General features: G+C 43.3%; 2 protein-coding genes and 1 pseudogene across 4 annotated transcripts; 2 read left to right on the top strand and 1 right to left on the bottom strand.

The window, feature by feature from the left end:
• Positions 1-1,142: 1,142 nt before the first annotated feature.
• On the bottom strand, positions 1,143-11,682 carry LOC139419219 (short transient receptor potential channel 2-like; annotated as a pseudogene).
• LOC139418333 (E3 ubiquitin ligase RNF121-like) lies at positions 11,643-20,110 on the top strand. 3 transcript variants are annotated; one of them, XR_011635305.1, is made up of 11 exons: positions 11,643-11,836; positions 13,037-13,074; positions 13,311-13,452; positions 13,732-13,886; positions 14,411-14,518; positions 14,731-14,851; positions 14,940-15,073; positions 15,790-15,891; positions 19,005-19,166; positions 19,649-19,774; positions 19,955-20,110. XR_011635305.1 is itself a non-coding variant. In XM_071167707.1 (10 exons), the coding sequence occupies exons 1-9, from the start codon at positions 11,765-11,767 to the stop codon at positions 19,123-19,125; spliced, it is 993 nt and encodes a 330-aa protein (XP_071023808.1). In that variant the 5' UTR covers positions 11,643-11,764; the 3' UTR covers positions 19,126-19,166; positions 19,649-19,781. The 3 variants fall into 3 exon arrangements, 2 of the variants coding, with proteins under 2 accessions (XP_071023808.1, XP_071023807.1); XM_071167707.1 differs by lacking the exon at positions 19,955-20,110 and having other exon boundaries at positions 19,649-19,781; XM_071167706.1 differs by lacking the exon at positions 19,955-20,110 and having other exon boundaries at positions 19,005-19,870.
• Positions 19,972-21,895, top strand: LOC139418334 (interleukin-1 receptor type 2-like). Its single transcript, XM_071167708.1, has 6 exons — positions 19,972-20,110; positions 20,435-20,500; positions 20,637-20,681; positions 20,765-20,830; positions 21,026-21,155; positions 21,382-21,895. The coding sequence occupies exons 2-6, from the start codon at positions 20,476-20,478 to the stop codon at positions 21,668-21,670; spliced, it is 555 nt and encodes a 184-aa protein (XP_071023809.1). The 5' UTR covers positions 19,972-20,110; positions 20,435-20,475; the 3' UTR covers positions 21,671-21,895.
• The last annotated feature ends 1,820 nt before the right edge of the window (positions 21,896-23,715 follow it).

Here is a 23,715-nt window from a genome sequence, read left to right as displayed (position 1 = left end):
TCCCCTCACTGTCTCCTCTCTATTTTCTGCTCTGACTCCTTCACTACCCCCCTCCACCCTTCTCTCTCCCTTCCCTCCATCAACTCTCCCCTCCTCCATCTTCACAACATCCATGTCTCCTACCTGCTTCGTCCCCTCTGCTCCATCTGGCCCCACCTCCTGTTCTGCTCCATCTGGGCTCCACCTCCTGTTCTGCTCCATCTTGCCCCACCTCCTGTTCTGCTCCATCTGGCCCCACCTCCTGTTCTGCTCCATCTGGGCTCCACCTCCTGTTCTGCTCCATCTGGCCCCACCACCTCCTGTTCTGCTTCATCTGGCCCCACCACCTCCTGTTCTGCTCCATCTGGGCTCCACCTCCTGTTCTGCTCCATCTGGCCCCATCACCTCCTGTTCTGCTCCATCTGGCCCCACCACCTCCTGTTCTGCTCCATCTGGCCCCACCACCTCCTGTTCTGCTCCATCTGGCCCCACCACCTCCTGTTCTGCTTCATCTGGCCCCACCTTAACCTGGGGCCAGATATAAAAAGGTAAGCGCCAACGAGATGGTGGGGAAGAAGGTGGAATAGAAGGTCCTGCTTCCCCTCCAGCCAGACAGGTTCCCACACCAATTAGAGGACAGAAGGTGGAATATTAAATATGAGATGAAACTGACCTTTGAGATAGAGGTTGTTCTATTGTTGGTAGAGGAAGTTGGCTGTATAACACACATACACACAGTATAACCTACCATATGAGGTAGAAAAAGGCCTTAGGGGAGGGAATGATGTTGAAGGGGACAGGCATGGTGAGACCTCTGAAGTAACTCCGAGAGCTTAGATCGGGCAAATTTCCACTCAAGGTCAGCGACATCCTGAGAGGAGACAGGTAAGCAGCAGTCAGGGCCCATCCTAGAATCTCTCCTAAACTTTACCTTTGTGTCACAAAGGTCTAGAATTTGAGCTTTGAAACACTTTTATCTGCTACATTGGGAAGCAGTTTCTTCCATTCTAAGGCATTATCCTGCCCTTGAGGTGGACAAATTAAGAGCCAGGTTTCTTGAGTTTAATCTGATCTCGCCTCAATCTTCTGGCAGGAGTTGGTGATCATTGATGCAATGAGCATATTGTGCAGCACGATGACGAAGTTGAAGATGCCATAAAGGATCATGCCACCACAAACTCGGACATGTCCATATAGTCCTGGTTTGCCACCCCAAACATGGTCCAGAACAGGAAACGAAAAGTCTCATTAAACCTATGGAATGGAGTCAGGGTTGGGAGGATTATGATTATCATGAGTGATCTAACAAGAATGAAGCTAGGTAGTAGTGTACTTCAACATTTTCTTTTCTTTCCCTTCCAAGATATGATTGGGTGACTTAAGGAACATATATGTTATTGATACCACAGAGGAAAGCTATTCCAATTATCATGAATATGAACACGAACCTAGGTAGAGAGAAGAGACTAATTTCTATAGACCAACAAACTAACCTATCGACCACCCACACCATGTGGAATGAGCAGTGCGAAGCAAACTGGTCTCTATACAACTCCATGGTGATGGACTCTCCCAACAACGTGATGAGGAACCACATATAGGAGGCCGAGTGAAGAAGAAACTTAATCACTGAAATCTAAAGTATCTTTCCCACCTGAGAGACATACAGTAGAATATGTCACAGGAGGCTGGTGGCCCCTTAATTGGGGAGCACGGGCTCGTGGTAATGACTGGAGCAGAAAAGGTGGAACGGTATCAAATACATTGTTTCCATGTGTTTGATGCCATTCCATTTACTCCATTACAGACATTATTATGAGCCGTTCTCTACTCAGCAACCTCCACTGGAGTATAAACATAGCCAAGAGCAAATACTTGAGAAAACTGAGCCATACCTCTGCAGGCCCAAGACAGACCCAAGCAGAGTCACACAAGGCCCATACAACATCACCACCTTTACAGAACTTCAGGACATCTGAGCTTGGACGTGGATGCAAACCAGTAGACGAGGCAGGGGAGGGGCATGGGGAAGAAGATCCCCCCACAGACACCAGCAGCTTTCATCCTGCTTCCCCTCCAGCCAGACAGGTTCCCACACCAAATAGTGGACAGCACCTGCTGGCAGATAGGGTGTGCCACAAACCAGAGAGAGAGAAAGAGTGGCCACAATTCACAAACAGGACATATAGAGAGGGATACACTATCTCACTGAACATGTTCATCATACTGTAAATCATTGACAGCAGCACCCCAAATAACACCACTGAGAATCTACTAGCTCTGTAGCTGCTTGTGGCTCTACCCGTTTCTGGTTATAGATGACTGTGCTCTACCTGTTTCTGGTCATAGATGACTGGGCTCTACCCGTTTCTGGTCATAGATGACTGGGCTCTACCCGTTTCTGGTCATAGATGACTGGGCTCTACCCGTTTCTGGTCATAGATGACTGGGCTCTACCCGTTTCTGGTCATAGATGACTGGGCTCTACCCGTTTCTGGTTATAGATGACTGGGCTCTACCCGTTTCTGGTTATAGATGACTGGGCTCTACCCGTTTCTGGTTATAGATGACTGGGCTCTACCCGTTTCTGGTTATAGATGACTGGGCTCTACCCGTTTCTGGTTATAGATGACTGGGCTCTACCCGTTTCTGGTTATAGATGACTGGGCTCTACCCGTTTCTGGTTATAGATGACTGGGCTCTACCCGTTTCTGGTTATAGATGACTGGGCTCTACCCGTTTCTGGTTATAGATGACTGGGCTCTACCCGTTTCTGGTTATAGATGACTGTGGCTCTACCCATTTCTGGTTGTAGATGACTATATATATCCTATATATATATTATAGCCTTATGTACATATTCTTTATCCCCTTACACTGTGTACAAGACAGTAGTTTTGGAATTGTTAGTTAGATTACTTGTTATTACTGCATTGTCGGAACTAGAAGAACAAGCATTTCGCTACACTCGCATTAACATCTGCTAACCATGTGTATGTGACAAATAAAATTTGATTTGATTTGATTTGACTGTGGCTCTACCTGTTTCTGATTGTAGTTTACGGCGAGCCTCAGGCGGGTCAGGTTTGGGATGCCCTCCTCGAACACTTGCTGGTGAAGGGCGTCCTGGTTTCAGTCTCCACAGCTGTTCAGGATGGTGGTGACCTTACTCTGGTTAAGGACAATCCCCAGCAGCTCCACCGCAAACTCCTGGCACAGCTCCTCCAGACACAGGTACTGAGGCTGTGGAAGAGATAACACAAACAACCACTCAGACAAACAACCTAATAACACTTACATAACAGCACAGAATAGATCAAATCAAATTATATTGGTCACATGCAGATGTTATTGCGGGTGTAGCAAAATGCTTGTGTTCCTAGCTTCAACAGTAGTATCTAACAATTCACAATACACACATATCTAAAAGTAAAATTGTCACGGCTGTCGTAAGAACAGGACCAAGGTGCAGCGGATGTTGAGTTCCACATATTTAATTAAAAGAGAAACTTTAAAAAATATATATAACAATAAACGAACAACTAAACGTGACTACGTGGTGCACATGCACAAACACAAAGCAATATCCCACAAATGCAGGTGGGAAAAAGCCTACCTAAATATGATCCCCAATTAGAGGCACCGATTACCAACTGCCTCTAATTGGGAACCACACAAACCACCAACCTAGAAATCTATAAACTAGAACCCCCCCAGTCACGAGCTGACCTAAACACCATAGAGAACCGAGGGCTCTCTATGGTCAGGGCGTGACAAAAATGGAATTAAGAAATATAAATATTACGACGAGCAATATACAGTAGAATAGAATACAGTATATACAGTGCCTTCGGAAAGTATTCAGACCCCTGGACTTTTTCCACATTTTGTTTGGTTACGGCCTTATTCTAAAATTGATTAAATTGTATTTTTTTCTCAATCTACACACCATAACCCATAATGACAAAGCAAAAACAGTTAAAAAAATATATTTGCTAAAAAATTAAGCCGAAATCACATTTACATTAGTATTCAGACCCTTTAGTCAGTACTTTGTTAAAGCACCTTTGTCAGCGATTACAGCCTGGAGTCTTCTTGGGTATGACGCTACAAGCTTGGCACACCTGTATTTGGGGAATTTCTCCCGTTCTTCTCTGCGGATCTCAAGCTCTGTCAGGGTGGATGGGGAGCATTGCTGTGCAGCTATTTTCAGGTCTTTCCAGAGATGTTAGATCGAGTGCAAGTACAGGCTCTGGCTGGGCCACTCAAGGACATTCAGAGACTTGTCCCAAAGCCACTCCTGCATTGTCTTGGCTGTGTGCTTAGGGTCGTTGTCCCTGGAAGGTGAACCGTCACCCCAGTCTGAGGTCTTGAGCACTCTGGAGCAGGTTTTCATTAAGGATCTCTCTGTACTTTGCTCCATCCATCTTTGCCTCGATCCTGACTAGTCTCCCAGTCCCTGCCACTGAAAAACTTCCCTACCTTCACCTTAGGGATGGTGGTAGGTTTGCAGGCCAAAGAGTTCCATCTTGGTTTCATCAGAAAAGAGAATCTAGTTTCTTATGGTCAGAGTCTTTAGGTGCCTTTTGGTAAACTCCAAGTGGGCTGTCATGTGCATTTTACTGAGGAGTGGCTTCCGTCTGGCCACTCTACCATAAAGGCCTGATTGGTGGAGTGCTGCAGAGATGGTTGTCCTTCTGGAAGGTTCTCCCATCTCCACAGAGGAACTCTAGAGCTATGTCAGAGTGACCATCGGGTTCTTGGTCACCTCCCTGACAAGGCCCTTCTCCCCCGATTGTTCAGTTTGGCTGGGGCAGCCAGTTCTCTTCCATTTAAGAATGAAGGAGGCCACTGTGTTCTTGGGGACGTTGAATGCTGCAGACATTTTTTGGTACCCTTCCCCATATTTGTGCCTCGACACAATTCTGTCTCGGAGCTCTACGAACAATTTCTTCAACGTCATTGCTTGGTTTTTGCTCTGACATGCACTGTCAACCATGGAACCATATAGACGGGTGTGTGCCTTTCCAAATCATGTCCAATCAATTGAATTTACTGCAGGTGGACTTCAATCAAGTTGTAGAAACATCTCAAGGATGATCATGGGAAACAGGATGCACCTGAGCTCAATTTTGAGTCTCATAGTAAAGGGTCTGAATATTTATGTAAATAAGGTATTTTTTTAATACATTTAAAACATTTCTAAAAACCTGTTTTCACTTTGTCATTATGGGGTATTGTGTGTAGATTACTGAGGATGAAAAAAAAATCAATTTTAGAATAAGGCTGTAACGTAACAAAATGTGGAAAAAGTCAAGGGGTCTGAATACTTTCCGAAGGCATATGAGATTAGTAAAGCAGTATGCAAACATTATTAAAGTGGCCAGTGATTCCATGTCTATGTATATAGGGCAGCAGGGAATAAAATGGTAACAACATGGTAATAGTATGGTAACAAGTTATAGTTACAATTAAAACATTCATTGCCCAGTATGGTTGTATTCCTGTTCCAGGGTAATATCGGTTTAGCCAGAATTTAAATCTTGCATTCTTTATTTTTACGTAGTCTGTCCAAGAGAGATTAGTTCCAGGGTAATGCACCACATACTTTGTGCATAGTGACTATATGGGCATATGCACAAACAGGATCTAACCTTGAACTCAGGTTCCTTCTTGGAAGCTTACGGATCTCCCTTCCGAGGCCGAAGGCACTGAGCATGGCGTTGTATGAGGTGATGGACAGATAGGCCATACTGTCAATGCCACTGTAGGCGTTGAGACAGGGAGAACTTCAGCAGGTCATATTGCCGCCCATTCCAGCACTCTACAGGCACAGGTGATCTTGTGTGAACGTGGGATGACGTGGCCCTTCTAGGTCAGCATGGTGACAATCTCATACAGGTCCTTCTGACAGGCCAGGGTCAGCGGGATCATGCCGGGGGCAAACTGCAAGTCGTCAATGGAGTGGTCGAAGATGGTCATGCACGTCCATCTTGTTGCTCTTCTCCTGGTCCAGGCAGTGGAGGAGCCTCTTCACCACACAGGGCTGGTTGGTGTCGACGGCGACCAGTAGAGCCTCATGGATCTGGCAGAAGTCAAACTTGTTGCCCAGGTGGATGGACAGGTTGAGGGCCTCCAGCTGATGGATGATGCCGTCGCCAGGCTTCAGCAGGCCACACCATCATTATGTTCCCATCCTGGATGGCACTCATCCACGCCTTTTCTTGTTCACCATCTCCTGCTCTAGCTAAAACCACAAGGAGACACAGAGTTCATTGCTTTGATATTTCTGAATCCAAACCATTAATCAATACAAAAATGTATAATAAAACTGCAAAACACAAATCACTATTAAATCATTTGTTTGCACTGGGTAGTCTACAGATGAACATTAAGATATTCATGAAGGGAATTTGTGAGTACCATGCAGTGTCAAGGTATGACACAGGATAAAATAGCATTATAATCTGAGAAATTAACAGGAATAAACATTATGAAGACATAAGTAGACACAATGTAATGTTACTATGAGGACCACTCCTAGATGAAATTGCAAGATACTATCAAGACCATCAGTAATAATAGGTTTCTATTCTAGTAAATCTGTTCATATTCATTCCTGTCATTTTTTTCCTTCATTTTATGTATTTTGTTTACTGATTTTTAAATCATTTGTAGTCTCATTGTAAAGCACTTTGAGCTGTAAATAATGTATGAAAGAAGCTTTACAATTTAAGTTTATTATTGCAGTATTAAACTAAATTAACTTACATTCTACTACAAAATTCATACCATACTTCTTTACACATTTTACATCATATTTCAATCTGTTTCACATCTTTTCTTTGCTAAGTTTGTTTCAAATACACTAACCTTGAGGTTTCCCAATGTTTCTTTAGTGAAAGTGACAGACAGTAATTGTTGTCCGTAGTGGGAAGGTAACCTCACATTAAATCGGTGGAAATCCAAGCGCCCTGGTTATTCTTGAGGCTAAGAGGTTGGTAGGAGAGAACAGCAGTGAGGTCCACTGACTGCTGTTTGGGCCTACTGTGGTAATGTGCTCTTGGCTGAGTACACAGGTTAGAATGTCTCGCCACAAACCAAGTAACACATCTCTACTCTCCTGGGACAGGACTAATTAAAAAGCAACCATTTCAGTGTTCCACACATGGCAAGACCCAAACCAGGGAGTGGCCCCTGCCTTCCATACCAAGCCTCTAACATTATCATTGGAAATGCTCCCCAGTGGAAACGTTGCAGATGAGACGCTGTTAACAGGTAGCAGGAGTAATTAACATTCCCTGTGCAACAAGTTCAATGGTGAAGAAAAACAAGGAACAGCCAACAAGACAATATAAATCACAGTTAATTTAATTGATCATTTCAATTATGTGATAACTTCCGAAAAAAGATGAACTGAACAGTCTATGATTGACGCTGTTTATAGTATACAATATATTATAGGTCATCATTAGCACATAGCATGTGTAAACAGTGCAATAACAAACAGCCTTCAATGAGCTCAGGAGAGAACCAATCACTCAGAGCAGAGTGGTGAATAGAGGTAGGCAGAGAGAGATTCATTATTTGTCCAGGTATATATAGCTACAGAACAAGTCAGTAAAATACAAATATACATACAGTATATTAAAAACAAAAGATTGTCCACGTTTGCTGCACTGCCCACTGATGAAAAGCAAAAACGTGTTACTATACAATGCATTCTTTCCTAGTCCACCCAGATAACATGGGGGTCCACGGGGTCTCCACAGGTGCTGGCGTGCATCTGGATGAGGGACAGAGGGAACGTGAAGGAGCAGAGAGGGCAGGGCACCATGGACTCCTCTAGGCTGGCGAGAGAGAGAGGGAAGGGGTGTGGAACAGGGGTCACAATCCCCCCAGGGAGCTTCCTGGTCTTCACCTGCTGGCAGGAGGCAGCGTGGAGCGGCAGGTACTCTGCAGTAAAGAACACTGCAGCATAGAGAAAGAACAGACAACGGGTGTCAATACTACTGTTGATTGTAACAGTGAATCAATATACAGTATGTCATACAGTCCATGAAGAGACAGAATAAGAAACCAACATAAACACACCTCCGCATATTGGGCATGTGGTCTCAAGGTCACCAGTGTCCTGAGGCTCTGGAGATGAGTGAGGATGAGGGGCTGTGGCAGTGTGTTGTAGAGTAGCTATTGGCCTCTTACAGACTGCAGGTTTTCCGTGCTTACTAGAGGTGGTGCCATTCAGCTGGTTCTGCCTGGGAGGGAGGTAAAGAACAGAGATTCATGCTGAGAGATACTTGTGAGATAGAAGTTGCTCCTATGTGCAGATCCAGGATAAACTTACCCTCCCAAAATGATCCATGGGGTGGAGTGTAGAGGAATACCTGCTTTTGGAGTTCGGTTTTCTCTTCAGCTGTCTTTGAGAAGTATTTTCCTTGGAGCTGCGAACTGTGCTTAAACAAGCCATTGAAGCTGAAAAACATCACAACTTATCATTTGTCAAGTTTAGTGTTGCCAAAACAAAATTACCACGCAAATTGCATGGTATTTCTGAGAGCTGAGGTGTTTACCTGTGTGAGGGTGTATATTTCCAACTGGCTTGCCTTTGTTGTGTGTAGCTGTATGAGCCCCTGGCTTTCCCTGGTTGGGGATATGAGTAGTTGCATCTGGCTTGGCTGTGGGAGGGGAAGAGGTTGCTGTATTCTGAGTGCCAGAGGATGATGTGTGACTGGGAGACAAGGAAGTGGAAGGAAGGGGAAGGGAACGCCTGGCAGCCTGGGACGCTGTGAGGACCATACGAGCTGTCCGGCTCAGAACCACACCCTCCCTGACAGCAGGGGGAGACAAACCAAGGTGTAAGTGATTTTCTGTAAAAGTATTTATTCATTCAATGCTGTCTAATCTTTTTGACAGTGCCTCATACAAAACTTTAAATTCCTCCACTTACCCTTTCGCTCCCCCAAAGAAGGTTCTCTGCACAGCAGGGCTCGACAGCCATTCTCTCACGCCTGATGCTGATTTGTCTGGGGTTGTCTGAATAGAGAGAAGGTCAAAGGAGAGTGAGAATACAAGCACACACTTCTGGCCTCTGATGTTTACCAATAATACATATCTCTTGTATATTCCCAAATTATAAACTGGGTTGTTCGAGCCCTGAATGCTGATTGGCTAACATACTACGGGTATGACAAAACATTTATTTTTACTGCTCTAATTACGTTGGTAACCCGTTTATAATAGCAATAAGGCACCTCGGGGGTTTGTGGTATATGGCTAATATACCACGGCTAGGGGCTGTGTCCAGGCACTCAGCGATGCGTCACGCATAAGAACAGCCTTTAGTTGTGGTATATTGGCCATTTATCACACCCCCTTGTGCCTTACTGCTTAAGAATACACACACTTACATTTTTCATAACAGTCCAAATCGATCACCATAGGGTCGTTCCATATGATTGCAATCACCTAAAATCAGATTTTCACAAATGTTGGAGCTTAAACCCTTACATCTGAAGTGTTTGTGTTGTGCCTGTTATTGGTTGAGACACAGTATACTCTTGAATACAGGGTAAAAGTGAAAAAGATAGAAATCATATGGAACAACCCCATAAGAAGACAAATCTACAACTCTTATCTGGTTTAAATATAATTCAGTCATTTAGCAGATGCTTGTAACCAGAACAAAACATTTTTGGGGGGGGGAATAAGACAGATGTCTTATTTAACATACTATTTGAGGTAGGGTTCAAACCGTTTCGCAAGATGGGCAGGGACTCTGCTGACCTAGCATCAGGGGGAAGCTGGCTCCACCATTGGGGTGCCAGGACAGAGAAGCGCTTTGACTGGGCTGAGCGGGAGCTGACCACCCGTAGGGGGTGGGTGGACCAAGAGACCTGGGCCTGGTTTCCCAAAAGCATCTTAAGGCTAAGTTTATCGTTAGGACCTCCGTAGGAACAAGTGATTTATAAAAAGACGCTTCAAATGAAAATATAAACAGTAAGCTATAGACTCGTGTTCAATCATTTTATTTATATTCTGCTACTTGTTGGCTACTGTCTGTAAGTCTCAATATAATTCATATGTAGTCCAACATGTGGGCAGCAATGTGACAAATTGGTGATTTAGTGAATTTTTATAGGGTAAGCATTAGAATAAGCCACCTCGATATTTGCAGCCGTAGGTGGTAATATCTTTCTAGTAGCTGTTCCGTCATCAAGTATTGTGAAATAATTATAATGTTAAGGTAAGATTTGAGTAGAGAAAGCTGACATGAGAGCAGCACTCCCTTTCTTTTGATCATATCAGTACCAACACACACTCTAACAACGCACTTAGCGATCGTTCTCTCTGCATGGTGTTTTGGGAAACGCATGTTATATCTTTGGCCTTTGTAAGAAAGATGCAACAAGAACTACTGCTATCATGAAACCGGGCCCAGAGGTGTTCTCTGCGATTTACTGTACCGTTCTCTCTGAAGAGTTCACTGCCAAGCCCTCAAGTCTATACACACACCTGACCCTGGTTCTCTTTGCAAGTCTGTGTGGAGCCCTCCTCGCTCTCCTCCAGGGGGCTGCGGATGCGCAGGAAGGACAGGCCAAACTGAGAGCGCTTGTTAAAAGGCTGGGTGCAGGTTACTCTCACCCGGTCCCAGCTGTCCTCTGCACCTTCTGACAGGAAATCACCTGGGGGGGGGGGGGGGGGTCAATTGTTTTGTCTAAAGGAGGGTTACTAAAGAAGCATCTTCGGACACTGATTCTCAATCCCTTCATCTATATTGCATGACATATCAGTCCTACTATTGTCATAGGGCTGAGATCCATCCAGTAAATCTGGTCTCACCTTTCTTGAACATTCTCACTCCTGTCAGCCCAGTGCCCTGTCGCGATTCTGCTGGACTCATCAGTGTTGCTGTTGGCAACAGGGTGATATAGGGCTGGTCCAGGGGCCAAGAGGACCGGCCGACATCAATCTGAATGAACGCAGATCCACAGTTCCCTACAAATTACACAGCAAGTTGGGAAACAGTCATTAAATTATATGGAACATCAAAACAAAACGATAAGTGTCCCATTGTGCGTTTACTACAATACATAAACTTCATTGTCAATCTTGAGGAGCCTTACCCACATCGATGTATCCAAAGTATGAGGCTCGCTCCAGCTGCAGTTCTGCTCTGAGAACTCCACTTCGGTCTTGGGGGTTGCACAGCCACGACCTGCTGTCTCCACCCACAACACATAGGTTCTCCACACAGTTCTTGGGGTCCTGCACCATTTCAATACAATTAGCTAGGAGCTACATGTATAGCTACTGATGCAACCCATGTGACATGGCTACATACGCTGTCCAGTAGTTGAACCTTTCTCATCATGCCAAATGCATTTGGTTAATGCTAGCTGCCTAGATAATTTAACTACCTAACGTTATTGAGCATCTAACTATAGTTAGCTAGCTACTCATTGCTAGTTAGCCCTAGTCTACTTGCAGTAAGCTAAGTTAGTTGACAGTTAAATACACGAACTTACCTGTGACGTGAATGAAACGACGTGTTTAATTTTCACTGGGGCCATATTAATGTCAAATTAATTAGCTGTCTGTTTATGTAAAATCCAAGAGACCATCAGTTGAACCGTTTGTTACTCGTACTTTTTCCCCGCCACCAGAAAACAACCACTGCTGTGAGTGTTGCCAAACGGAAAAGGAACTCGCGTGCAGTGTTTATGGCCCTCCGGTTTTCCAACCCGGAAATGGCATGCGCTAGGAATTGACAGCACTCCCGAAGATGGCGGGGGTGTTTGAGGTGGAGGTTGATGGTGTAGAACACGATCATGGACACCACGATGAACCAAATCAGGTTAGGGTGTTACCGTTGTAGAATCAGAAAAAAAAAAAGAATTGCGTGAATTGTAAAGTGCGCACGTTGCTGCCAATATGGAATAGACTTGCCTCTTCCACCGGCGAGTAAGCGTCATACGGTGTTAGTTTTATCTAGCATCACAGTTGTCTTCCCATTTTAGCCAGACAGGTATTCTATCATTGAGTGCATTAGAAAACCAAGTATATATCCAATCATAGTGCAGTCAGCTAAGACAAATGTACAAGGACCATCATTACGCCCTGGGTGGGTATAATTTGTGGAACGTTCCAACGGGAATCTGTTCCATAACCTAAGTAAATGACAAGGTTGCCAACAAACAACACATATAAAGTTGTATAGCGGCAGAATAAAGTACCGGGTAGGAGTGGACTATTACATTAAGGTTTTCGCTCACCACGTTTATTCGGAAAAATGTCTGTCCTCACTCTGGTAGCCCATGAACAAACATTAAGAATAAGCTACTTGGTGATTTGATGCTTATTCGTTAGCTAGATTAATTTATCATGCTCCTTTCTATGCGTTGTTTGTTGGCAACCTTATACTTTACGAAGTATTCGGAACAGATTCCTGTTGTAACGTAACACATTATACCCACCATCAGGCCCTTGCCTTGTACTGTACGTGGTAGTTAACGCTAGGTAGCCACAGATAGTTAAATGGATAATTCTGGTTTACCTGCCCCAAATTCGCTGCTTTTACTTGACAACCCTTTTTTGTCATATTAAGACAGCAATTGAGTCAATGATGTAGTAACGTTAGGGTTGTCACGAAACATAGCATATTTTCCATGACGCAGACTCGAGCTCTCTAATCAATGCTTTGTACCAAAGGCCAATTTCTTTCACCATTTAGCACTAATGGACAGAAACTGTGCATGTTCTCTTTGTTGGACAGCAGTGTTCATTTATTTTAGTGTTCACGTCTGTCCACTATCAACAGCCTCCCAATTCACATAATCACTGATCAGATTACAGACAGTTTTGTTAACATGGCCATTTTTTTATGCATGCCACCATTGTATTTAGTAGATGTATTTAGTAGATGAATTGTGACAGTTTATTTACAAGGTTCTAAATGAATGTTCTAAATGAATGCATGTTCATGTATGTAGAACATTACTAATGGAGTTAGAAGCCTTTGGAACTGTCGTGATTGTCTGGCTTGTTCTCACTTCAGGTCGACCTATCCCATCTGTCACCGGAGGAGAAGTGGAGGTCAGTCTCAAAACACAATTATTCATTTTGGCTGAAAATTAGATTTGTGTCACACTTTAAATCACAAAAGTCAAGTGAAGTTAAACATGATAAACTAAGGGCTCTAAAGTATATCAACAATGTTTCCTTCCAATGAAAACTGGTAATGTGTTACGAATATGTCAATTTATAAGAATCTATCCAGATACCCTGGCCTGAGCAGTAGGTTGATTGTTGTGTGTGTGTCCATACTGTAGGTTGGAGCATGCCAGGATGCATGTGAAACACAAGGGCCATGAGGCCATGCACGCTGAGATGGTGCTTATCCTCATTGTCACCCTGGTCATCGCCCAGCTGGTCCTTGTGCAATGGAAACAGAGGCACCCCAAGTCCTACAATGTAAAATAATCTCACTCTCTCTCTCACACCCACACACATACACACTGCACAGTCATGCTCACGCAGACACAAACGCATGCTCTCTTATGGGCAGAAAGAGGGAATAGACAGCATGCCTGCAGGCAAATCATACAAATCTCACTTCACATACTGTATAGACAAACTGTCCACAGACCAGTTCCTTCTACTGTACACAGTCTGGTTCTCAGTGTTATTCAGTCTCAAATTTACCCAAGTGTGTCTGTACTTTAAAATGTGTGTTCTTTTTTATTTTTGTAGCTGGTGACTCTGTTCCAGATGTGGGTGGTTCCTCTGTACTTCACCACCAAGCTTCACTGGTGGAGGTTTCTGGTCACGTGGTTCATCTTCTCTGTGGTCACTGCATACGTTACCTACCGGGCCACACGCAAGCACCTGGAGTGTACCACGCCTAGGTAAGGCCCCATACACAAGCCCAGGTAGTGTCTACACACATCCGTATAACACCACATATGAGGCGGCAGAGCCTAGTGGTTAGGAGTGTTGGGCCAGTAATCAAAAGGTAGCTGATTCAAAACCCTGAGCCGACAAGGTGAAAATGGTGTCCATGTGCCCTTAAGCAAGGCACTTAACCCTAATTGGTCCAGGGTTGCCGTCCAATAATGGCTGATACCTTGCTCTGACCCACTCTTCGAGGGTGTGTCAGGGGGAGTGGGATATGCAAAAAAAAAACACATTTGCACTTGTACATGTGTGAAATGGGAGAAATGTAAGCACCCACCTAATTATTTTATACCGAATGCCTAGGTGATGCATGATAGAATAGTCATGGTAAGAGGGCCACCAATCCCAAGCCCCAAATCTAACCTGCCATGCAGCCAGTGCTGCTCTAGGCAAAATACTGATCTATGTTTCTTCACATTACCTCTGCCAGTTAGCTGAAATATGTCTGAATGTTCCCTTGTATTTCTGTGGACAGGCTGGTCTACAAATGGTTCCTCCTCCTCTACAAGATCAGCTATGCCACAGGGATAGTGGGCTACACTGTCGTCATGTTTACACTGTTTGGCATCAACTTGATATTTAGGTATGTTCTGGTTATTTCTAGGCACAATTGTGTATTTATGGACAGTACCAGTGGTTTACAAGGATCGTGCTTGTGTAGTTAGTAACTTTCTCTCAAAAACCTTCAAATAAGTTTAGATTTTCAGAGGAGGTGCCAGAGCTTTCTTTGATAAGTAGTAACATGTTGATCATGCTAGTAGTATTGATGATGCTTTTGGTTGACTTTGTTTCCAGAATAAAGCCAGAGGACGCAATGGATTTTGGCGTGTCCTTACTGTTCTATGGTCTGTACTATGGTGTCCTGGGTAGGGACTTTGCCGAAATGTGTGCAGACGTCATGGCATCGACAGTGGGGGTGAGTATACAAATTCTCGTTTTTTTTTGTTTTTGTCAAGGCTATGTATCTGTCCAGCCACGTTATATTGTGTCCCTGACTTCTCTAGTTCTACAGTGCGTCTGGAATGCCCACCAAGCACCTCTCAGATAGTATCTGCGCTGTGTGTGGCCAGCCCATACTGGTTGATGTCAGCGACGAGGGAATCATCGAGAACACATACAGACTATCCTGCAACCATGTGTATTCTTTTTCTTCTAAGAAAAATGCTCTAGATAAATATGAACATATTTGACCTAATTTGAATAACACACAGGAGCATGATGTGGTAGAACTGATTTGTCTGTTGCATAAAAGCCGTAACTGGCAGTCAGTCAGTCGTGGAAAACAGGTGGTTTACGCACACAAACACCAAAGGGAAATTGACCAAACATGAACTTTATCTCTGACATGTGACTGTTGTTCGCATGACTCAATAACACTATACCATGAGCCCGTCTCACTTCCTGTTTCTGTAAATAATGTTGCCCTATGTCATCTCCTGTATTGACTGCCTGTACTAGACTTCCATGAGGTGTAATGTCACATGTTTCATGGCATTTGTGTTAACTATGTTCACATTTGGAGGACATCAGATTTGAATAGCTTACTGGTGATGTTGCTGATATGTTTATTACAGTGTGCCACAGGGAAGTAGGAAGAAACTTTCCAGTATGCCCTTACGCTATGCCTACAGCATTTGACCCAATTTCACCTAATGTTTCATATTTGGCCTCATTTTGTAGTTATTCTAATGTTTTTAGGGTTGAATACATGATTTCCGTATTTTGAAAGTTCTATATCTTAACTTGATTGCTGACAAGCAAAACATTTTGGGACCATGTCAACAATGGGCTACTGAAACAAATACCAAAATATTGTTTTTGGGTGGAATTTTCCCTTAACTCTCTCTGCCTCAGATTCCATGAATTCTGCATACGAGGATGGTGCATCGTGGGAAAGAAGCAGATATGCCCGTACTGCAAAGAGAAGGTGGACCTGAAAAGGATGTTCAGTAACCCGTATCCTTTACTCTTCTGCTCTCATATGACATGTTTGTGTGTTTTTAAAATGTAGTTTTCACTTTTATTTATATAGGTAAGTCAATTAAGAACAAATTCTTATTTACAATGATGACCTGTCAGGGAGCGAGCACAGCACATATAACACACAGGTTAAGTAATATCCTACAAACAGTCAAAAATACACAATGCACATCCAGTAAAACATTCAGTAATAGGCAGCATTTAAGAGGCAGGGGGAAAACGCATGCAGTTATCAGTTTAAAATCTGTGTGCTTGTCTATTTAATATTCTCATCTCTTGTAGTGTGTCTTAGTGTGTGACTTTTTTTTGTGTTGTGTGTCTTTAAGATTCAGATGGTCTCACTCAAAGTGGCCCTTTGTCACTCATTGTTTCACCCACTCTCCCTCTGTTTGTCAGCATGACTGGAATTCGCACAGTCCAAAGCACATAAGATGGCAAATGTTGAGGCCGGGTTATTTTGCTTGACTGTGATGGGAATAGGTTGTTTCCTGAAAATGCTTCAGAATTGGAGCATTTATACAGTGATGTTGTTCATGGGACTTTTGAGCCACATTGATATGTAAACACAAACTGGAACAGGATATTATGGGAAGGGACCTCGGGTGAAGTCCTCTGAAAACAAGGTTAGCCATTGTCTGATAGTTGTGGCTTTGTCTTCATGGATACCTTTCATAAAGTAGTTCCAGTTCCTATTTTGCTGCTGTAAAAACTCAACAGACGCAGCTGTCTGCTATTTCTGATTTAGGGGAAAGGGTTTCCATTGCAACCACTCAATACACAAATCCTTTCTTGACCAACACAGCATACATACCGCATTTAATTTCACACAATTTCTACTAAATAACACCCTAGAGCAGGGGTTCTAAAACTTTTTCAGCCTGGGACCCAAATGAGAAATGCTGTGTTTTCCTGTGTCCCAAGCCACGGGGATCCCTGTGGGGTCAATGTTGAGGCAGGGTTATTTTGCTTGGCTGTAATGGGAATAGGTTGTTTCCTGTAAATGCTTCAGAATTGGAGCATTTACACAGTGATGTTGTTCATGGGACTTTTGAGCTACATTGATATATGATCAGGGCCCCTGGGTACGTGCCCGGTTGGTATTCGGCCATGATTAGTACAAGTTTAGTTAGTCTAGCCAGCTAATTTACCAATCTAAAAATTGTTGAGTTACTGACATAGCAAGAGAGAAACTGCTGAAGCACAACCAAATTTTGAAATTGCACCTTGTGTATTCAACTGTTCTAACTCTTAACAGTAAGTTGAGACCCTGACTGAGTCCCCCACCCCCCCCAATTAATTTTAATTTTTATATATCAATAGGTTTTTTCTTTGACCTGTCGCGGCCCACCATTTAGCATGTTCACGACTATACTTTAAGAAAGGCTGCCCTAGAGCAGAGTTGTTAATTGATGTTAAGAAATGGTTCATCATATCCAGTGCATTCGGGAAGTATTCAGACCCTTTGACTTTTTCATGACCCTTTACTCAGTACTTTCTTGAAGCACCTTTTGGCAGCGATTACAGCCTCGAGTCTCCTTGGGTATGACGCTATAAGCTTGGCACACCTGTAATAGAGAAGTTTCTCCCATTCTTCTCTGAAGATCCTCTCAAGCTCTGTCAGGTTGGATGGGGAGCGTCGCTGCACAGCTATTTTCAGGTCTCTCCAGTGCTGTTCGATCGGTTTCAAGTCCAGGCTCTGGTTGGGCCATTCAAGGACATTCAGGGACTTGTCCCGAAGCCACTCCTGCATTGTCTTGGCTGTGTGCTTAGGGTCTTTGTCCTGTTGGAAGGTGAAACTTCTCAGTCTGAGAACCTGCTCCAGAGCGCTCAGGACTTCATCAAGGATCTCTGTACTTTGCTACGTTCATCTTTCCCTCGATCCTTACTAGTCTCCCAGTCACTGCCACTGAAAAACATCCCCCCAGCATGATGCTGCCTCTACCATGCTTCACCATAGGGATGGTGCCAGGTTTCCTCCAGATGTGACACTTGGCGTTCAGGCCAAAGAGTTCAATCTTGGTTTCATCAGACCAGAGAATCTTGTTTCTCATGTTCTGAGTCCTTTCGGTGCCTTTTGGCAAACTCCAAGTGGGCTGTCGTCCCTTTTACTCAGGAGTGGCTTCTGTCTGGCCACTCAACCATAAATGCCTGATTGGTGGAGTGCTGCAGAGATGGTTATCCTTCTGAAAGGTTCTCCCATCTCCACAGAGGAACTCTAGAGCTATGTCAGAGTGACCATCAGGTTGTTAGTCACCTCCCTGACCAAGGCCCTTCTCCCCCGATTGCTCAGAGTGGCCGGGCGCCCAACTCTAGGAAGAGTCTTGGTGTTTCCAAACTTCTTCCATTTTAAGAATGATGGAGGCCACTGTGTTCTTGGGGTCCTTCGATGCTGTAGACATTTTTTGGTGCCCTTCTCCAGATCTGTGCCTTGACACAATCCTGTCTCGAAGCTGTACAGACAGTTCCTTTGACCTCATGGCTTGGTTTTTGCTCTGACATTCACTGTAAACTGTGGGACCTTATATAGACAGGTGTGTGCCTTTCCAAATCATGTACAATCAATTGAATTTACCACAGGTCGACTCCAATTAAGTTGTAGAAACATGTCAAGGATGATCAGTGGAAACAGGATGCACCTGAGCTCAATTTCGAGTCTCATAGCTAAGGGTCTAAATACTTACGCAAATAAGGTGTTTCATTTTTTAATTTGGAATGCATTTGCAAAAAAATACAAAAAATCTGTTTTCACCGTGTCATTATGGGGTATTGTGTGTATATTGATGAGGAGAAATGTATTTAATCCATTTTAGAATAAGGCTGTAATTTATCAAAATGTGGAAAAAGGGAAGAGGTCTGAGTACTTTCTGAATGCACTGTATGTATTGGGAAGATGTTATCCATTCCCCAATATCCAGCCTGATTCTAGTAGTGTCCTGAAGGATCTATAATAATCATATTGTCACAGGCTGGATGTGTTTTATTACAACTCTAAATGAATTGCTTAGTTAAGGTTTGGTTGGGTCAGATTGGTTGGAATCAGGGGTGGGGTAGTCACTTAATTATCTGCCTCCTTGACCCATCATCTGAAGCTGGGAGAGGCCACATGTCATGTATGGACAACTCCTGGACTGGCTCCGCTACCTTGTCGCTTGGCAACCAGTAATCATTGGACTTGTGCAAGGCATCAACTACATCCTGGGGCTGGAGTGACCTGGGAGAGTGGGGAAGGACACACAAGCCATATGGAGATGGTAGATAATGCACTGGCCTGACTAGGAGGCCTCACCATGGACTTATAAGAACATCTATTATAAACTGTGTCTGTACATGTACTATTTGTATATATGTATAGGCACATAGTATCTGTATTTTAGATGTTTTAGAATTTGACTAGTAACCTGGGTTTGGATATCCTTTTATTGTATTTTTGTTTAGTCAATCAAAACGTTTTAAACAAATGCAGTGTACATTTCATTGCTTAGTAAAATGGTCCTCAGTTGTTTGGAGATGCTTTTCAAAAGTAATTTGTCTTAACTTTTGCTTTCTATGGTAATGAGTGGCTGACACGGCCCAGATACGTGAGGGGAGCGTTGTAGAATGCCAGTCTTCGTTTTGTGTGTTACATCTGTACCTTTTGTTAGTGGAGGTCCTGGTTGAATGTGGCTGCTGGGGTGAGGGTTTCTAGTCTCTCAGGAGCACTGGGCTCAAGACAGTGTGTCCTATCCTACTACAGACTTCATCTCTTTAAGAGGGGAACTACAATATGTCCCCCTCACGCCTCCCTCAGACGGCTGCTCGTGTCTGTGTTCAGCCCAGATGACTCTCAAGGAATAGGTACCGTAAAAGAATATGCAAAAAGGTGAATATAATTTGATCATTTTGGTTGTCTATTTACTTTCTTGGTTTTTGTTTTTGTTCTTTTGATTGTCTGTTATTAAATGTGACACAGTCAAGATCAGGTGTAGACATTACTTAATTCAGACCAGATCCACTAGTATAGACCCTTCATGACCTGGGGGATTTTGTGTATCATTTCCAGAATATTATACTTCCTGTTCCGTTAAGATGCAGTATAGTTCTCGTCATATGAAGAAACATACCAGACTGATGCCAGTCAGGCCACCCTGGACTAGGATTGAGTGTGGCCATTGAAATATGACGTTCTTCTTTTAGAATGCTCTTGTGAAGAATACAGGTAAGCAGTGAAAGTATGTGTAAGTATGAAAGTATGTGTATTTCATCACAATATTTCACATTTCTTATGATTCATATCCATGTGAGTCGCACTTAAGTCATATGGTAGAGGGTATATTACACTTGAGAAATGTGACCTGCATATATCAAAGTAACATTTGAGGTCAAAATGTCTTAACTAATTTAATCTTGATTGTGTCTAACATAAATATGCTAAATAACTTGATAGGGAATTTCCTTGTGTGTTGTTGGTCAGCGTGGGTGAGTTAAGAGGAAGTAACTGTGCATATATAGTAAGTAAATGAGACGGTGTTGTTACAACTAGCTTTGTTGACCAACTCGCACAGTAATCGGACAGAAGCAAGTATGCAGTTGACGATTCTTCTCCTAGGTAAGAGATCCTCTAACATTCTCACACACACGTTCACTGATGTATGTGGATGTTTCTGCTGCATATGTATTTACATTTCTGTGTGTATGTGCCTGTGTTACGCAATGGCTGAGGGTGTGCTCCATCTCTTCTACAGCCTTCATGGGTTTTTTTGGGGTCCTGCGCTCAGAGGCCACTGCAGGTGTGTGTGTGTCCGTCTATCTTCCTGCATACAACATTTTTTTATGTTTCAAAGTGTCTCTAACTTCAGTTGATATTGTCCAGATTCCACAGAGGTGCCGTCTCCCAGAATCCTCCAACCCCATAGGTCCAAAATAAGAGCTGTTCCAGGTAAAGAATCCTGTCATCTCAGTTTATTTTTATTTTTTGAGTGGCCTATCAATCATGGATACTCTTGAGTGTTTGAACTCAAAGATTACCTGGTCTTTACCTCCAGTGTTGCTGGGTGTGCGGTCAGATAATTATATTCTGGTGTTGGTTAGGAACCACCGTTTTTAACAAACAGGATGTGTTTGTCATACACAGGAGAGCAGTTGATTATTGAATGTAAAGCAGACCCAGGCCTTCCTGATGACTTTACCCATGTCTACTGGCTGGTCAACAGAACCTTCCCAGAGGTAGCCTTCACTGATGGCAGAGTATCAGAAACAGAGGAGTAAGTACTAGGGGTTGTCTTCACATACTTTATTGGAAGCTTTTGAAATCCACACTAAACCATGTCCCTTAATTTCTTCTCTTTTAACGATGCTGTTAATACTGTACTGCTGTTTTTATATTTGAACCACACATGTAGAGTAGGCAAAGTCCACAGTGTGAGTTCTGTTGAGATGTTATACTGTGGCGGGATAGTTGGCTAAGAGTTGTAAATGTGGTGGTTTCAGATCAGCATCAGAGGACGGCAGGGTGATCCAGAGGAGTCTGGTGTTAAAGAACGTGACTGCAGAGGATTTTAAGTCCACTTTCACCTGTGTAATAAGTAGCCTAGCTGGGCTTGACCGAAGGACTGTCACACTGATGCCCAATCACAAGGCTAGTTTTCCCTCACTACCTCACGTCCTCTCCCTTCGTCCTTCACTCACTCCCAACTCAAAACACCAGGGGAAACCGAGAAAGGAATTTAAGAAGAAACCTAGAAAAAAGGACCAGGGGAAAAAAACAAAACCACGCTAGCAAGAAATTAGGTTAGATGGATTGTCTTAGTCCAGTACTTAACCCTTGTGTGGGTTAATGATACAATGTAATTATTTTTTTCAACCTGTTCTTGGCGCATTTTCTGTGAACAACATGTAAAATAACACTTTCATTGAGTGCACACTACACCAACCTACACATTTATATTACATATGTGGTGTTCGATTCACTGGACCCGAGGGTAATAAAAGTGTCTGTCTCCCTGCCTGTCTCCCACTCTTTACCCTTTGTAGTGTGTGAAACGACACAATGTTATTTCAATACATTGTAAAAAATGCAGTATTTTCCCACACTACCCCAGCCAGGTGCAAGTTGGGGGAGGAACACAACCAATAATTAGCTTTATATGTGTGGCTCCTTACCACAATCAAACATTATGGAAAAAATAATCTCTGCTCAAAGGGCCTTAGAAACATTTTTTGCAGAGAGAGAAGCTAGTGTGGACAGTGCATCTTCAACTTTGGAAGATGAAGAATTTTCAGAATATCATGTCACTGTCAATTCGGAGTCTGACGGTGAGTTGGAAGAAGAGGATGAGATTGACCCTTAGCCAGCCCGTCAGCAGCCAGGACCAGCGTGTCAGCAACCAGCTCATCAGCAGCCTGCAGGAGGAGAAATGTGGTTGTAAAAAAATTGTGAAGTTGAATAGTCTTGCCCAAGGAATGAACGACCCAACATGGCTGCCAGTGTGATAAGGATGCAACCAGGGCCAAAGCGAATGGCGGTTACTCATGTGCAGTGGCGACTCGTCATTCAGGGTAGGTTAGGCAGAGCCCCACCTGTTTTGAGCCACACATTTTAAGCAAAAAAAAGTCATCAGTTTGCACACAATGTACAAAATATATAGAATTGAGTAAATAAAGCCGCATACAAACAAGGTCTCCTTTTTTAACGTTTTTTTTTTAGTAGGGCAGCTCCAAAATGCAGGAGTTTCAGGCTAGCTCAGTGCATTCTGTGTTGGTGGGGCAAGCCAGCAGAAAATATGGAGAGCGCTGTGCCGTGATTGGTCAGTGTTCTGTCACTCATGGGGACACTACGTCACTGCCAAGTCTAAGGGTAGAGCTAGAAAATTCAAGCCCCTTGGGTGCTGCCATAGAGTTACGTTAGAAGTGAAGGCTCAAGTTCATTGGCCACAGATAAAATGACGTCAAATCACGTTATATCTTTGATTGGACTGATCATGTCAACATCATACTTTCAAAATCTTAGCTAGCAGTCATCATGAATCAAGTTGACAATCTACTGGCAAATCCTTTCTAATCTGTGTCATATGAAGAGAAATAACGAAGAGAAATTATAGATAAAACCTATCCGTGCTCATTGGACATAAACATTACAACAAGTTGGAAATCGCAAATTAGACAATGAGTGGTTTGGAAGGAATCAGTGGCTAACTGGAAGCATTGCAATGCAATCAATTGCCTGCTATTCAGTGGAGTGGCGGTGTGGGTCTCTTTTCCTTGTTTAAAATGATAAACATTCAACATTGGCCAGACTGTCAATTAAGCATTATTTGTACCACGCTCAAAACAACTTAACTCAGAACTGCAAAATCGGACTTTAGTGAGTTCAAGACAACTGGAAACTTGCGAAAAACAAGATACGACCGGGAAAATACGTTTTGAACTTTCATCCAACTCAGAATTGTAAATCCGGAACTCGGGCCTTTCTAGAGCACCAACCTAAAGATCATTGAGGTCATCATGATTTTTCAGAGTTCCCAGTTGTCTTGAAAGCACCATAAATCTAGAGAATGCCAGACTTTGATGACCGAATTCGCCCACGAAGGACCGCCGCGCCATCTTCCTGTTCAAGGGAGCACAGCACAACAAGGTGAATCCATAAATGTCTTATAATGCTGCTGCATAAATGATGTAATATGCAAGGGAGATCTGTATACTGTAGCTAAGAAAGTAATACTAAGTGTATGTTGTGTAGTAAGCTGTTAGTAGCCCATGTGCCTCACCCTAATCATTTGGTCTATTTTCACCTCTTAATTTCGCGTACTGTTCTGACTTGGTGGT

The sequence above is a fragment of the Oncorhynchus clarkii genome, chromosome 10 (genome assembly GCF_045791955.1).
Source record: "Oncorhynchus clarkii lewisi isolate Uvic-CL-2024 chromosome 10, UVic_Ocla_1.0, whole genome shotgun sequence".
Taxonomy (NCBI): domain Eukaryota; kingdom Metazoa; phylum Chordata; class Actinopteri; order Salmoniformes; family Salmonidae; genus Oncorhynchus; species Oncorhynchus clarkii.
The sequence above is the reverse complement of the archived record's forward strand: the minus strand, read 5'-3'. Positions and strand labels throughout refer to the sequence as shown.

Coding starts and splice junctions, on each gene's coding strand:
- LOC139418333 (XM_071167706.1), top strand. CDS start 11,765: ATGGCGGGGGTGTTTGAGGTGGAGGTTGATGGTGTAGAACACGATCAT. Junction 13,887..14,410: donor CTGGAGTGTACCACGCCTAG/GTAAGGCCCCAT, acceptor TTCTGTGGACAG/GCTGGTCTACAAATGGTTCC. Junction 15,074..15,789: donor AGACTATCCTGCAACCATGT/GTATTCTTTTTC, acceptor TCTCTGCCTCAG/ATTCCATGAATTCTGCATAC.
- LOC139418334 (XM_071167708.1), top strand. CDS start 20,476: ATGCAGTTGACGATTCTTCTCCTAG. Junction 20,831..21,025: donor CAAAATAAGAGCTGTTCCAG/GTAAAGAATCCT, acceptor TGTCATACACAG/GAGAGCAGTTGATTATTGAA. Junction 21,156..21,381: donor AGAGTATCAGAAACAGAGGA/GTAAGTACTAGG, acceptor TGGTGGTTTCAG/ATCAGCATCAGAGGACGGCA.